General features: G+C 66.2%; 3 protein-coding genes across 7 annotated transcripts; 2 read left to right on the forward strand and 1 right to left on the reverse strand.

The window, feature by feature from the left end:
* Positions 1-81: 81 nt before the first annotated feature.
* CRACR2B (calcium release activated channel regulator 2B) lies at positions 82-6,373 on the forward strand. 4 transcript variants are annotated; one of them, XM_055314781.1, is made up of 10 exons: positions 82-913; positions 2,957-3,151; positions 3,230-3,341; positions 3,803-3,983; positions 4,419-4,565; positions 4,691-4,781; positions 4,934-5,026; positions 5,243-5,409; positions 5,614-5,685; positions 5,935-6,373. In XM_055314781.1, the coding sequence occupies exons 1-10, from the start codon at positions 626-628 to the stop codon at positions 6,113-6,115; spliced, it is 1,527 nt and encodes a 508-aa protein (XP_055170756.1). In that variant the 5' UTR covers positions 82-625; the 3' UTR covers positions 6,116-6,373. The 4 variants fall into 4 exon arrangements, with proteins under 4 accessions (XP_055170756.1, XP_055170763.1, XP_055170769.1 ...); XM_055314788.1 differs by having other exon boundaries at positions 3,239-3,341; XM_055314803.1 differs by lacking the exon at positions 82-913 and adding an exon at positions 943-1,661.
* A 1,160-nt stretch (positions 6,374-7,533) lies between these two features.
* On the forward strand, positions 7,534-12,283 carry CD151 (CD151 molecule (Raph blood group)). 2 transcript variants are annotated; one of them, XM_055315197.1, is made up of 9 exons: positions 7,534-7,628; positions 8,592-8,656; positions 9,545-9,626; positions 9,770-9,961; positions 10,313-10,387; positions 10,796-10,900; positions 11,022-11,180; positions 11,342-11,428; positions 11,521-12,283. In XM_055315197.1, the coding sequence occupies exons 3-9, from the start codon at positions 9,546-9,548 to the stop codon at positions 11,578-11,580; spliced, it is 759 nt and encodes a 252-aa protein (XP_055171172.1). In that variant the 5' UTR covers positions 7,534-7,628; positions 8,592-8,656; position 9,545; the 3' UTR covers positions 11,581-12,283. The 2 variants fall into 2 exon arrangements, with proteins under 2 accessions (XP_055171172.1, XP_055171173.1); XM_055315198.1 differs by lacking the exon at positions 7,534-7,628 and adding an exon at positions 7,639-7,789.
* A 1,123-nt stretch (positions 12,284-13,406) lies between these two features.
* Positions 13,407-14,577, reverse strand: POLR2L (RNA polymerase II, I and III subunit L). Its single transcript, XM_055315008.1, has 2 exons — positions 14,421-14,577; positions 13,407-13,697 (listed from the first exon to the last, which is right to left on the reverse strand). The coding sequence occupies exons 1-2, from the start codon at positions 14,513-14,515 to the stop codon at positions 13,589-13,591; spliced, it is 204 nt and encodes a 67-aa protein (XP_055170983.1). The 5' UTR covers positions 14,516-14,577; the 3' UTR covers positions 13,407-13,588.
* Between the last annotated feature and the right edge of the window lie 116 nt (positions 14,578-14,693).

Here is a 14,693-nt window from a genome sequence, read left to right on the forward strand (position 1 = left end):
GACATTCAGGGCCTGCCAGCCAGCCCTGAGGCCTTCCCCTAAAGGCACTCGTGGGCCTCCAGGGGTTTGCCCACCTCTCTAGCCAGGACCCATATGTTTGCTGTGCTTTGTCCTGAGGTCTGCGGACTGACCCTTGGGCCTAACTTTCCAAGGACCAGTGAAAATATTGGGACCAAGATCCTTGCTAAATAAAAACCAAGAAATGTTTACAAAAGGTGGCGTTTGCATCTCCACTCCATGGTGACACAGCTGGTGTGGGGCTGATCTCAGGGTTGAATGGCCGTGGAGGGTGGGGTTCCCAAGCTGAGTATACCTGAACTCCAGGACACCTGGGACACACGGGGCCTGCTCCACTTTGGGCATGTGGTGCAGGGCTCTGGGCGAGGCCCTGGGCCAACCCCTCTGGCCAGCGAACACACCTTCCCAATCCCCTGTCCCCCTCCCCACCACACAGGGTAGCCAGTCTCCTACCAATATGTAGGAAGGGTCTAGAATGTCAGGCAGGGTGAGGTCTGACCCAGAGGAGGCTGGACCTTGTTCCATGGGCACAGTTTCCTGAAAGTGTCCTCTGTCCTGGCCAGTCTGAGGGGATGCAGCCAGCCCTTCGTGGTGACCGTGAGGGCCCATGGGTGAAGGGCTCTGGGGCAGAGCCGGGTGGCTGGCTGGCCGTCCAGAGCTCTCAGTCCTTGCCAAGGGGTCAGGTAGCTGTGGCAGTGGTGGCAGCCCCCTGCCAACAATAACGGTGGGACCGCAGGACTGGGAGAGCCGGCTGGGCAGGTCCCTGGGTGCCTGTGCCAGGAGCCGGCCCCCTCTCCCTCTCAAGGTCCTGTCCTATAGGCCCAACCTGTTCGAGTTCAGCAGGATCCCAGGCCCCTGGAGAAGCAGAGGCTTCTGGACCCCCACCACCCTCCAGGTGGGTGCAGGCTGGGCTGGGGGCAGGGGGTGGGGGGACTGCTGGCAGGAGAATGGGTTTTGTCCCCCAGCAGGAAGGTCCCGTGCGGGCCCCACCCAGCTCCTTCGCCCAGCGCTCCGGGAAGGAGAACCCAAGACAGGGCTGCGTCCCAGAAGCAGAGCTGAGGGTCGGGCTGCTGAGGGGAAGGCCTCCTTGACCCCCACGCCCACTCCTGCCCTCCCGCACTGGTACAGGCATCCTGCCGCTGATTTAAGTGCCATTTTGTAATATATTACGAGCTAATCGTTTAACCGCAAGAAAGACAGAAGTCGGGAAAGCATAGGGCGTGAAGTCCCCGCACCCGAGATGAGCATGGGGGTATTTTGGTCGGTCTCCCGCCGGGCTTAGTCCTGCACACACTTTGGCGCCTTAACTCCGGATCCGCGGGGACAGCCCCGCCCTCCTGCCGCCGCGCCGCCTGGGAGGGGTCCCCGGGCCGCCGGGGGGCGTCTGCGCCCGGCGGGGAACGCGGCCCAGTCGGGACAGACCGGGGGCGCCGCGGGGTGTGGGGCGAGGGCCGGGCGGCCGGGGCAGCGCCGGGAGGCGGAGACACGGCGGCGGTGGCGGCGGCGGCTCCGCCCGGCCGGCCCAGCCCGGGGTCCCAGTTCCTGCAGGGCCGCGGGAGCTGCTCCGGGCCCGGGACCCCCGCGCGCCGCCGCCTTCCGGGGGAGCCGCGGACCGCGCGGCAGGTGCGGCGGGGCGGCGGCAGGTAGGCGCCTCGGGGTCCCCACCGCGCCGCCTCCCCGGCGACCCCGGGGCGCGCCCACCCTGGGGCCCCGGGAGCCGAGCGGCGGCGGGCGGCGGCCCCCCTTCCCCGCTCCCCACCCCTCGCCCGGCCCGCGCGCACAGCTTCCTGCGGGGATGGCCTCTGGTCCCGGGAGCCCACGAGCCGCGGGGGGCGGGGGGCGGGGGGCCGGGGGCACCGGGGACGGGGTGCGACCGGAGTCCCTCGCGCCCTCGGCCCGCCCGGCCTCAGACTTGCCCTCTCGGGAGGTCGCGCCCCGGGAAGATCTCACGGGCGGGGAGAGAAAATCGAGGTCCTGGGCTGGGAGGAGAGGACCCGGGGCCCCCCAGGTTGGGGGAGGTGTCCCCGTGCTGGGGGTAAACTTGGGAAATCCGGGAGCTGGGCGTGGTGGGAACGACAGGTGGCTCTGATGAGGGGGCGGGGCGCCCGCGGGGAGGGAGGCCCCGGGAAGGTTCCGCGAACCGGAGGGGGTGAGTCTGGCGGTGCCCCAGCGCCCAGGGCTGGGGGAAGGGCCGTCAGCGTCGGTCCGGCGCGTTCCTGACCAGGGCCTTGGAAGGCTTCGTGTCCCATCGGTGTCCCAGGTGGAGACCCCGCGTCTGCACCCCTGGGGCCCGGTGGGAGGGGCTGCGGCAGGAGGGGAGGAGCTTGCGTCGTCCCCTGACCGCTGGAGGCCAGGACCTCTGAGGCCGGGACTCAGGGGCTAACGACTCAGCCAGGATTGGCCGCACGCTCCCCCTGGCCCAGCGGTCAGCCAGGTGTCCAGTGCCCAACCTCAGGACCTGCTCAGCTCCTTCTCCCGCTGTCCAGACCCTCACCCCACCTCTCTCCCCCAAGGCTGCCAGGAGACCCCACCTCCTTATTTTCCATCACCAGGCACCACCAGCTGCCTTCTTCTTCTCCTGCTGCCCCCTCCCCAGGTGGCCCTCCCCAGCTCCTGTCCTGCACTGGCTTCCCCTGAGCTGCAGCCTCTAGCTCCCTGGGCAGCCCCCACAGGCTTGGAGCCTGCATCACTCTCACCCACGACACCCCTTCCTGCAGCAGTACCCCCAAGGGAGAATCCACCCCCAGCTCTGCTCCTCTCTGGACCTCTGCCATGCCATGTCCCACCTTCGCACCTGGTGGGAGGAGGCCCTTCTCTCCTTACTCCCCACAGGCTGCCACCCAGCCCAGTCCTCTTCCAGGGCCCTCCACTTTCCCTCCTTCTCCCACTCATGTCTCTTGAGCTCTGCTCAGGCCCCGACTCTGCCTTGGCTTCACAGCACATGATGGCAGGGAACCCCCCTCCTCTGGCCAGGCCCAGGAAGCCGGGTACTGGGGAGGCCCAGGAGGAGGAGGAGGAGGTGGAGGAGGCGGGCTCTGTGAGGCCAAGGGCAGAGATGCTGCAGCAGGCCCAGGAACTGTTTCTGCTGTGTGACAAGGACGCCAAGGGCTTCATCACTCGGCATGACCTGCAGGTGAATCCCCACTCCCAAGAGCTGCCCCAGTCAGGGGCTGACCTTGGCTCCTCAGCTGTGCCATCCTTGCCTGGCTAGGGCCTGCAGAGCGACCTGCCCCTCACGCCAGAACAGCTAGAGGCTGTGTTTGAAAGCCTGGATCAGGCCCACATGGGCTTCCTCACCGCTTGGGAGTTCTGCCTTGGTCTTGGTGAGCTAAGCCCCGAGACACCTCCCTACCCCCTGTTGCGCAGAGACTCTCCACTGGCACATGTGGCACCCTGGTGCCCGCACCCAACACGGACGGCAGTCTGTGCCTCTCCGTGGCCTCCCTGCGGAGCATGTACTGGTGTCAACACATACAGGCACCGGAGGGAGCCCCCCACAGATGCTGTGTGTGGAGCTGGCCCTCCTGCTCAATGATCCCCTCCCTAAGGTGCCAAACCCAGGTGGGGCTGGGAGCTAGGCTTGCTCCATCCTGGCCCGGGTGTTACCTCCCGTTCCTGGGCCAAGAATCAGACCAGAATAAGGAAGAAAAACAGGAAACTGGGCTTGGGATACGGACAGGATGTGTTTGTGTGTGTGGGTGAGTGCGCGTGCATGGGGGTGGGGTGGGTGGCCAAGCCAGGGTGCTCCCCCACAGCCTTGGTAATTTCACCTTCGTGTCCACAGGGAAGTTTGTGGGGGTGGAGTCAGCCCAGGGCGCACTGCCCTCCCAGGCTCCAGAGGAAACCTTTGAGTCAGGCTGGTCAGATGTGCATGGCACGGGGGGCTCCCTGGAGGAGGAGGAAGAGGAGGAGGAGAGAGTCGGCCAGGCGCTGGAGCAGCTGGGGGTGGCCCCCGTCCTGGGCGAGTGAGTTGGTGCCAGCGCGGCTCCCAGTTCCCTCCTCTATGCCCCCCTGTTCATGCTGCCTGTCCAGGGTGCCCGACGTCTGTTCTTGCTCAGGGTCCTCACGCGGGGACTGGCCCAGTCGCTCTGTCAGCTGTGACACCTGGGAGGGGCTGAGCGTGATTTCCCGCAGAATTTGCATTTCAGGGGGCAGCCGGCAAGGCTGTGGGCAGAAGGGCAGGCGCCCGGCACAGCCCTGTGTGCACAGGAGACAGCTGGCTGCCCCGCCAAGTCCCGGACACGCTGAGCCCAGGCAGGGGCAAGAGCACCCACTAGAGGGATCCCCTGCATGTACAAACGCAGCTGGCCTATCCGCTGCAGGTGCCCCGGAGGGCTTACCCTTAGGGATGAGGTCGGGGAGGCCCCGCCTCAATTTCAGCTCCTGCACTCCCCTTGCAGACAGCGAGCGGTGCGGACGCTCTGGACCCGGCTGCAGCGCGAGCGACCGGAGCTGCTGGGCTCCTTCGAGGATGTTCTGATGCGCGCGTCGGCCTGCCTGGAGGAGGCGGCCCGAGAGCGGGACAGCCTGGAGCAGGCGCTGCGACGGTGAGGGCTGGGGCCGGGGCGAGGCCTGGCGCCCCGGAGCAGGACTCCGGGAGGCGGTGGAGGCGGGGCTGGGGTCTATAGTGCCGGCAGGCTCAGAGCAGCTGTCCTGCACCCGGTCCCCGAAGGCGGGAGAGCGAGCACGAGAGGGAGGTGCGGTGTCTATACGAGGAGATGGAGCAGCAACTTCGGGAGCAGCGCCAGCGCCTGCGGACTCAGGTGGGCCCGAAGCCCCCCCCCTCGCCCGCCCCTGGCCCCCGCCCGACCCAATCCCAGGCGCGCGTCTCCCTGACCCCGCCCTCCCCGATCGGCTCCACCCGGCCCCGGCCCCCCACCTCCGCTGAGGCTCAGGAGCTCCCCGCGAACCCCAGGACCTCCCCCGGGAGGAGCGCAGAGGCCTCCTGGAGCTGGAGCTGCAGAACCGCGACCAGGAGCTGGAGCGTGCGGGCCTGCGACAGCGGGAGGTGAGTGGCCGCCAGCTGCCAGCCCCCCACCCCCCGCCCCCCGCCCCTGGCCGGTCCCCACCGTCACCCACGTACTCCTGGGTGAACCTGCGGTTTCCCTGTGCCTCAGTGTCCCCAGTGCTTCAACCCTTGGGAGTCAGGGGCAACACAGTGCCCCGAAGGAGAGGTGAGGGGTTCTCCCCAGCTTCGATCCCCCTTGCCCCTCCATCTCCGCAGCTGGAACAGCAGCTGCAGGCCCGGGCCAGCGAGCAGCTGGAGGCGCAGGCGCAGAACGCCCAGCTGTGGCTAGCCCACGAGGCGCTGAGAACTCAGTTGGAGGGAGCGCAGGAGCAGCTCCGCAGACTGGAGGGCGACCTGCAGGGCCGCCAGGAGCAAACCCTACGGTGCCTCGGGTTGGGGGAGGAGGCCGTCCCTCTGGGGCGGGCCCTGGGAGGGCAAGGCCGGCGGGGATCGGTTTTGGGGCTCAGGTCCAGGCCACTTCCATCCCCAGCCCCTGTCCCAGCCCCGCCTTCAGGGTCTTTGTGGGCTAGGGTCGTGGGACGCCCCAGGAGCCTTCCTGCATCCCGGTCACCACCTCCCTCCTGCAGAGAGGTGGTCGCAGTCTCAAGGAACATGCAGAAAGAGAAGCTCAGCCTCCTGCGACAGCTGGAGCTCCTCAGGTGCGGTCTGGCTCAGGCCCCACGAGGGAAGGGGCTCGGCTCAACTCGGGAGCTCCCAGCTCCCCACATTCCTGACCACTGCCTCATCCCACTTGGAGGAAGTCCTTCCTTGTGTCTGTCCTCCATCCCTCCTGCTGCAGCCCCAGTGGGACACCTCTCTTCTGGTGTGAGGGAGAGCAGAGCCCACATTCCCCACCCTGGAATGCTGCCTCTTGAGACCTCTTTGAACCTTGGACTCCCCTTCCCCAGGGAGCTGAACACAAGGCTGCGAGACCAGAGGGATGCCTGTGAGGCCAAGCGGCTGGGCAGTGGCCGAAGGAAAGCCCTGGCAGTGGCCCGCTCGCCAGGGCCCACCTGCTGCTGTTGCTGCTGCTGCAGCTGGGCTCGCCCTCCAAGACGTGGCTCTGGCCATCTTCCCAGTGCCCGCTGACCATCCCTGAGTGACTCACTGGGCATTACTTGGAGAAGCTGCCCCTTGAAGGTGGTGCATCGTGGCTAGGGGCTGCTCATCCAGGATGTGGGCTCTATTCCGTGGACTGCCTGGCCTGCCTGCATGTAGACATGAAGGAACTGAGGAGTGGCCCGTTTCATGTTCCTCCCTGCTGGTCCCCATCCTGTCCCCATTCCATCAAACCGATCTCTGACCAGCAGAAAAACTCCTTCCTCCTAATAAAGCCCATTGACTGCACTGTGACCTCCTTGGCCTATGTGTAAAAAGCCACTGCATGCGTGTGCTACACAAATGGGGTATCCATGGTACACTCAACCAAGTGGATGGTACCTGTGTGGCACGGGTCCCTGGCTCTGTGGACCTGGGGCTGTGGATGTCCCTGTATGTCTCTGGTCATGCCTTCAAGACCTCACTGTCCATTAAACCTGAAGTCCCATAGGGCCCTCTGTAGGAACAGGGGGACTGAGGCCCATTGTCTCACTAAGGAACCCGCTCCCAGCCTCCTCCCCAAACCGGTCCTCACACATACCTGGCCCTGGGTGGACCACCTCAGCCCACTAGAGGTGAGCCAGTCCTGAGCGGGACCTCCAAGGGGTAGGTCTCCAGCCACCTCTCTGTTCCTTCCTCCACCCTCTCTGGGAAGCTGGGAGCTGCTGGCCAGAACCACCAACCCTGGGCAAAGAGCTGAGGACGAGTGTTGCCCACTGTTTGCGCAGAGCTATTCCAAATGCCTGCAGATTCTGACGTCCCTCCCTGGGTCTGGGAATGAGCCTGGTGGGCTGGGGGTCCCCTCTGTCTCCTTAATCCCACTGTCCGTTTTGCAGTCTGGCAGGTCAGCAGGCTCCGCCCCGTCTCCCTCAGCCCTTGCCAGCCCTCCCAGGACCCAGACCTCCCAGACCAGACTGTCTCTGGCAGGGACCCAGGCCATCCTGTATACTGCGCCCAGAGACCCCGCTCCTGCATCCGATCGCAACTCCAGACCTCCCCCACAGAGGCCAGCATCTGTCCGGCCGACCCTGCAGCCTCAGGCGGTCCCTGCGTTTGGAGGAGAGAACCGGGAACTGGGCCTGGAGGAGGGCGCGGTCTCGGACACAGTCCAGAGCCCCGGCCGGGCGGGCCGCCGCCGTCTCCACCGCCCCCCCACTCAGCTCCTCTGTCTCCCGAGGGTATGAGGCCCTGGCGGGGCCGTGGCGCCCGCGGGCTGCAGCACGCCCGCCTCCGCAGTCCCGGGCGGACCCCCGCCGCCGCCGCCGCCGCCGGCGCCGCCGGCGCACTGTCCGGACCTGCCCCGCGCCCGCCGCCGTGGGCGGGGCCTGGGACCTGGGGCCGTGGGCGGGGCCTTGGACCTGGGGCCGTGGGCGGGGCCTGGGGCCCGGGGCGCGGGCGGGGCGCGTAGCTCTCGCAGGCTCCCGCGGCCGCGCAGTCTCTGCACCCCGAGCCACCGCCCCCATCGCCCCTCCCCGCCCGCCCCGCCGACTCCGACGCGTGGCGGGTGAGTGCACCGCCGGGCCAGACGGGCCGGGAGGGTCTGTGCGTCCCGGACTCCGGGGCCCGGCTGCAGGCGTCTGGAGGGAGGCCCGGGAGGCCCGGGAGGGCCTGGCCGCAGCCGCTGCGCGGGCCCCTTCGGGAGGGAGCCGGCCGCCGGGGAGCCGGGTGCGCAGAGGGGCTCCCGGGTGGGCAGAGGGGCACCCGGAGCGGGGGCGAGGCGCCCCCGGGGTTTTTGCGCTGGGCTGGCGGCCCCTTCGGCCCCATCGGAGCACCGTGGTCATTGTCTCCGGACACCGGTGCCCTTCCTTCCTCCGTCGCTCGCCCGGGCGGGGGCGGCGGCTCCACGCGGTAACGCGCGGATGCCTCCCCGGGCCTGGCTGCGCGGAGCGCAGGGTCCAGTCCTCCGGGCGCGGGCGGCCGAGACCCCCGGCTGAGTCGCAGGGTCTGGCTGGGGCAGCTCTGTCACGGCCGCAGGAACTATCTCTGGCCGGCGCGTCCCAAGGGGCTCACATCCGCCAGGCACTACCGGAAACCGGGGCCCCTCCTCTGCCGGTTTATGCGCGCGGGCCGTGGGGGCTGGGGCCTCGGGCCCAGGGGCTGCCGTACCCCAGCTCCGCGGCAGCGGTCTGCGTCTTTTTTCCTGCCTGGCTGGCAGGTACTGCTGTTGGGTGGGGTAAGGGGCAGTGGCCGGTCTGCAGGAAGGCCCAGAGCGGGGTGCTTGGAGAAGGCGAGTGGTCCCTCCCCTTCCAGGATCACACTATCCAGAAATGTTTTCTGCCCTGCCCCGCCCAAGCCCAGACTAAAATACCGGGCCTGGCCTCGCCCCTCCCTGCCCTGGGAGTGGACGCTGCCTACTCCGGAAGCCCAGCTGGTCGGGATCCACTGCCAGAGGTGGCCACAAGGAGGGGTGATAGGATCCTGCCTGTCCAGCGCCGGCCAGACCTGTGACCTGTCCCTGCCTTTCTAGTGGAGGCTCTTAGGGAACTTCGGTCCACCTGTCTTAGAGAGGAGCCAGTCTCCACCAGCAGCCAGGTAAGTGCTGGGTGGGGTGGTGAAAGTTCAGCTCTGGGTGGTGCTGTCTGTCTGGAAACGTGGGAGGGGGGGCGTCCACCTGCCATCTGTGCCGTCGGGCCCTCTCCCACCCTCCCCAGTCCAGACTCTGCCCAGCGGACCAGGCAAGGTGTCCCTTCGCATCTTACTGGGGTTGGTGTGGCCCCCCTTTCCAGTAGTGAGAACCAGCAGAGGTCTGGGGCATGTGTTTCTGCTGGCTCTGCCTGTCCAGCACCGTCTCTTCTTCCCACCCTGGCTCGGAGAAAGGAAGGCCTTCCCTTTAACAGAAACCCAAGGGGCTTCCCTGAGGCTATGTGGCTAGTAAGGGGCCGATCAGCCTGTGTCTGAGTGGCCTCCAATCCTCCAGCCTCCAGTGGGTGCCTGCTAGCCTGCCAGACTGTGACGTGCAGCTCCGGGAATGTTGTGTGTGTGTGGGGGGGATGGGCGGGGCCTGCATGAGCTCACCCTGAGGGACCTGCCGGGTCTTCCTACCCTGGCTGCCAGCAGAGGTGAGTCAGCGGTGATGCTTGGGGTCCTCCATGTCTCCTTTGTGCGCTGGGCACTGAGCAGAGAAGCCAGGCCCTTCGGCCTTCTAGGGCCTGGCCTTCAGCTTGGCTGTGGGCGCCAGACACTGGCCCTGGCTGCACTGGGGGTGGGGGCCCTCGAAGTGCTCTCCCAGGAGACATCCTGCTTCTTGTGAACACGTTCCCAGGACCTTCATTCGGGGCAGCTGGTTGGCTGGGCTTCAACCCGGGGCTTGCCTGGGCATCGGTGTCCCCCTCCCTACCATCCCCACTGGTGTCTGGCTGGCCTCCTGGTCAAGTCCTGGTGGTGTGGGCTATCTGACCTCCCCTTGCCTCTTGGCCCCAGGATGGGGGAGTTCAATGAGAAGACGACATGTGGCACCGTCTGCCTCAAGTACCTGCTCTTCACCTTCAACTGCTGCTTCTGGGTGAGGACTCCCTCCCCCTGACTACCACGGGCAGGTGTCTCCTCCCTCCCATCCCTGGTCCCTGAAGGGAGCCTTGGCCTGGGGGCTCAGCCCCATCCCTTAGACCTGCGCCGGATGTGCTGACCAGTGCGCACTGCCCACAGCTGGCTGGTCTGGCCGTCATGGCAGTGGGCATCTGGACGCTGGCCCTCAAGAGTGACTATATCAGCTTGCTGGCCTCGGGCACCTACCTGGCCACAGCCTACATCCTGGTGGTGGCTGGCGTTGTCGTCATGGTGACTGGCGTTCTGGGCTGCTGTGCCACCTTCAAGGAGCGGCGGAACCTGCTGCGCCTGGTTAGTGGGGGCTCCCTACTAGGCTGTCCGGGCTGGCTCTGAGAAGGAAAGGAATGTTGGGGGTCAGGTGTGACACTGCAGAATAGCCTGTGCTGTGCTCACCTGTGCTGGGTGGGGGGCACTTGTCCAGCCCTGAGTCCCCACATCCCAGCTGGGCCAGCTGAGGGAAGACACCAGCTCTGAGGGAAAGCATAAGGGACCGCCAGCACCCACCTGCTGCCCGGAGCCCTCTGTGGCCACTTGGGATCGGAGGCTGGGGGCTCTGCTCTGCGGTGCTGGACACTGGGAGTCCTCATGGGATAGGACTCCATGTGTCCAGTCCCACCTAACTGGGTCCCTGCTCACCCCCAGTACTTCATCCTGCTCCTCATCATCTTTCTGCTGGAGATCATTGCTGGCATTCTGGCCTACATCTACTACCAGCAGGTGAGGAGCCTGGACAGACAGGACCATGGAGGGACAGACATGTGCAGACACACAGACATGATCCCCCATGCTCCAGAACTGACCACTGTGCCAGGAGGCCCTGGGGGTGGGGGCTGTGTCCCAGTGGGTAGGGCCGACAGCAGGGAGGCACAGCCTGCCTGTCAGTGCCCAAACTGCCCAGCTAGGGGCTCAGGAGGGGAGGAGGGTGTCCCTGGGATCTGGATCTCTCTCCCTGTCCCCAGCCCTCTCCATGGCCACCTGGTGATTCTCCCAGCCCAGCCCACCCCCTCCCAGGCCAGCAGCCTTCCCGAACCTCTCCCCCCATCGTCGGCACCTGCTTCTACCTGCCCCACCTACCTTGAGGGATCTTAGGCTGTACAGCTGAAGTTGTGACCACCTCACCCCCAGCTGAACGCTGAGCTCAAGGACAACCTGAAGGACACCATGACCAAGCGGTACCACCAGCCAGGCCATGAGGGTGTGACCAGTGCTGTGGATAAGCTGCAACAGGAGGTGAGTGGGTGGTGCCATGGGGTGCATACACATCCCCTTGGGCACCCCTGGACCTCTGTATGAACCCTACCATGGGGGTGGGTGGGACGGGGACTTAGTCTGGGCCGTGTTCCTACCGCAGTTCCACTGCTGTGGCAGCAACAACTCACAAGACTGGCGGGACAGTGAGTGGATCCGCTCGGGCCAGGCGGGCAGCCGTGTGGTTCCCGACAGCTGCTGCAAGACTGTGGTGCCTGGTTGTGGGCAGCGGGACCACGCCTCCAACATCTACAAGGTGGAGGTAGGCTGGTGGGTGCCTGGGGTGCCTGGGAAGGGCCGAGGAGCCAGGGGCCCAGGATGCTGGGGGTTGGTGTGGTCACACCTGGAGGGGGGTCGGGCTGCAGCAGTTGGGGGGGTGGCTAGAATCGCCTCCCTTCAGTGCCCTGACCCCTACTCTGCCAGGGTGGCTGCATCACCAAGCTGGAGACCTTCATCCAGGAGCACCTGAGGGTCATCGGTGCTGTGGGCATTGGCATCGCCTGTGTGCAGGTTCGGGGGTGGGGTGGGACAGGCCCTGGTGGGTGCTGGGGCACACCATGTGGCTGGCACTGTGCCACACTCATGCTGGCCCTGTGCCACAGGTCTTTGGCATGATCTTCACATGCTGCCTGTACAAGAGCCTGAAGCTGGAACACTACTGAGCATAGGTGTACCACTGTGTATGCCGCAGCCTCGCCACCTGACTACTGAGCTGACACTACTGAGGGCCAGGAGCTGGGGTTCCAGGATGCTGCTCCTTCCCCCCTCCCCACTCTGCCAGGGAGGGTGCGTTCTTAAGCCCATGTGCACACCCCAAACCATCACCATGACCTCTGGGGATCCCCACCCTCAGAGGGAGCTACAAGTGCCTTTCTCTGCAGACCAAAGGCCTGAGGCTTGCCCCCCCAGGGTGGGGAAGGAGCAGTACTTCTGCCTGTGAGTGGGGTCATGGGACCTTGGGGTTCCTGATGCCTGCGCTCAGCTGGAGGGGCGGGCCCACTCTAGGATGCTCCTAGACCCCGAGATGGTCCCGTGCAGTCTAAGGGGGACTTGGCTAGGTGGGGTAGGTGAGGGGAGTACAGGACACCTGTATGTGGAGTCCCAGGTGTCCACAGATCCCTGGGAAAGCCAAGTAAGCCCGGTCCTGCCCTGGGGTTCCTGGCCTCTGTCCTCAAGTCTCTGCTGCCCGAGCCTCTGCTTGGATTTCCCCACCTCTCTCCCCAAAGGCCACACATTTACTTGTCCACAGTCCTCTCTCCTTCCCAGAAGCAGGGGGTTTGTGGGTTTTATTCACTGCTGTTATCACAAATGCCTAGAACTGCTCGTGCCACACAATAGGCGCTCAATAAACGTTTGTGGAATGGATTGAGCTTATTGTGTTAGTGACTGTCAGGGTCCTGGTCCTCAGGGCCTTCCCCCCACCACCAGGGTGGACAGAACCACCCACCCAGTGCCGGGACAGGGGCTGGGGCCGGGAGGGTACATTCTGGAGACTGATGGGACTCCAGCAAGAGGCAGCCAGTAGCAGGGACCGCTGAGCACAGGCTGTGAAACAGAACCATGCCCGTTCTGGGACAGAAAAATGGTGGCAGGGGGGGAGAGCCTCCCAGAGGCCATGGAGGCCTCAAATGGCCTGGACCTGCTTGTTTCCAAACGTCCTTCTGGCATGCGTAGCCGTTAGGGATGGGGAGAGGCCTGAGCTCTGCAGGGCATGTACCCCTGGCAGACCCTTCCTCCCCCTGCCGTGATAGGTTTGTTCATCGGCCCTCAGAGGACCGCATGTCAGATGCCTGGGCAGCAGGGCTGGCCCTGAAGAAGGTGTCAGAGTCCCCTCCTCTCTTCTAACCACACATTCCTGCCTTCTGCCTGCTTAAGGGCACTAGGGCCTGGTAGACTCCCGTCCAGGGCGACAGCTGCCAGTTGTAAGCCTCAGTGGACCTGGAATAGGACAGATAGCTCTTGGGCAGGCCCGCAGGATTAAGTGCTAATACCCAGGCCACCGGGAGCTTGGCAAACCCTGACACCCAGCAGAGCCTCCTCAGGGCCACCCTCAACCCACTGTGCGGGTCTCAGTGCTGGCTATGGAGGCTGGGCACCACCCCTGCCCCTCCACAGGAACTTGGCTGGAGCCTAGAAGCTTCTGGCAGCAAGATCTCAGGATGGGCAGCTGAGACTGCAGCAGGCATTCCACTCAGGGCTCAAATATCTGGTTGTTGAGATCCTGGGAAGAGATGTGAGGATCTCCGTGCTCGTCCTAAAGGTCAACCAGAACCTGGTGGTGGGCAGGCCAATGTCTCCTGACCCTCAACCTGAGTGCTCTTGGCTGTCTGTGTACTGTCACTGGGCTGTGAGATGCCCTCCACCACCCCCCGCCACCTCTGGGCCCTGAATGGTGAGAGCCACGTCTATCCCCAAGCAGCTTCAAGCATGAGGCAGGACACGGAAACACCAGGGAGTCCCGCAAAGCCAGGCCAACTGTTAGGACCTCTTCATGGTTCTGCAAAGACCTTTAATGGACAGTTCTTTCCAGAGCAGGGACACACATCCACAGGTGGTGGACAGGCATGCTCCATGCCACCCCCACCACACTGGAGTGCCTGGGGGCACGGCGCAGACGGCCCCTGGTGAGCACAGCGGGTGACCGGGTGACGGGCGTGAGCAGGTCACTTGTCACTTCTCCAGAGGCGCGTAGTTGAGCAGCTTCTCGATCAGGTCCACGTGTGCCAGCAGCATGCGGCGGCAGCAGTAGCGCTTCAGGCCCAGCGCATCCAGGGCATCTCTGTGGGTGAGGGGCAGATCACACCCGGTTGGGGCAGGCAGTCCTGGGCACGCGGAGGACCCGAGCCCTGCTGGAGCAAGCCCCACCTCCCCGCCCGCCCGCCGCGGAGGGAGCCGTCTCTCTCCCGTTTCCCAAGCCGATTAGAGTTGTCAGTGTCCCTGGGGCCCAGCCCCTGTTGCCCCAAGGGCTTCCAGAAAATCCCCAGAGCACTGCTCCGACGTGCGGCGCCGCCGAGCTGGGAAGCCGCAGGGCTGGGCGGCCCCTGCCCGGGGCTTCCAGGGCCTCTGGCCGGTTCCCTCACACTCGGGTCTTTCCGACGGACTCACAGGAACCTGGCCTCCCCGCTCATCCCAAACGCCGCAGGCCAGGGTTAAGTGTGCAGAGATGCCCACGAGGCCGGTGCTGACGGCCGGGCTGACGCGCAGCGACGGGAGAGCGGCCCCGGGACCTCCGAGGGCGGGAGGGCAGGGAGCACCGAACTGCGCTGGGCAGGAGCCACGACCTGCCGGGGGCCGTGTGCAAGTCCCCGCGCTGCCGCAGTCCCGCTGCCCGCCTGCCCCCTTGCTCGCGGCCGGCACCTGGAGCCCGGAGCCTGCGCCCCCCGCGCCCCGCGCCCCGCCCCCGCCCCCCGCGCCCCGGCCCGACGCGCCGGCCCCGCGCCCAGCAGGGCCCCCCCGCCCCCCGCGGCCCCGGCTCCGCACGCCGCCCGGCCCGGAGCCTCACCCCTCGGTGTACTCGGCCTGCAGCAGCCCCAGGTAGGCTTCCCACTTGTTGCCGACGATCTTGCCGCAGGTGAAGCAGCGGACCGGGATGATCATGGCGCCGGCGGCGACGGCGGCGGCGCGGGGACTGGCAGATGGGGCGGCGCTTCCGCCCGGGAGCAGGCCCCGCCGAGGGCGCGTCCATGGCGCGGGGGGGAGAAGTCCCAGTCCCGCCACGCCCCCGGCCGCCCCCGGCCCGCCCCGCCGTCCCCACTGCCGCCGCCGTCCGTTCCCT

Source organism: Nyctereutes procyonoides, unplaced genomic scaffold, assembly GCF_905146905.1.
Source record: "Nyctereutes procyonoides isolate TBG_1078 unplaced genomic scaffold, NYPRO_anot_genome, whole genome shotgun sequence".
NCBI classification, from domain to species: domain Eukaryota; kingdom Metazoa; phylum Chordata; class Mammalia; order Carnivora; family Canidae; genus Nyctereutes; species Nyctereutes procyonoides.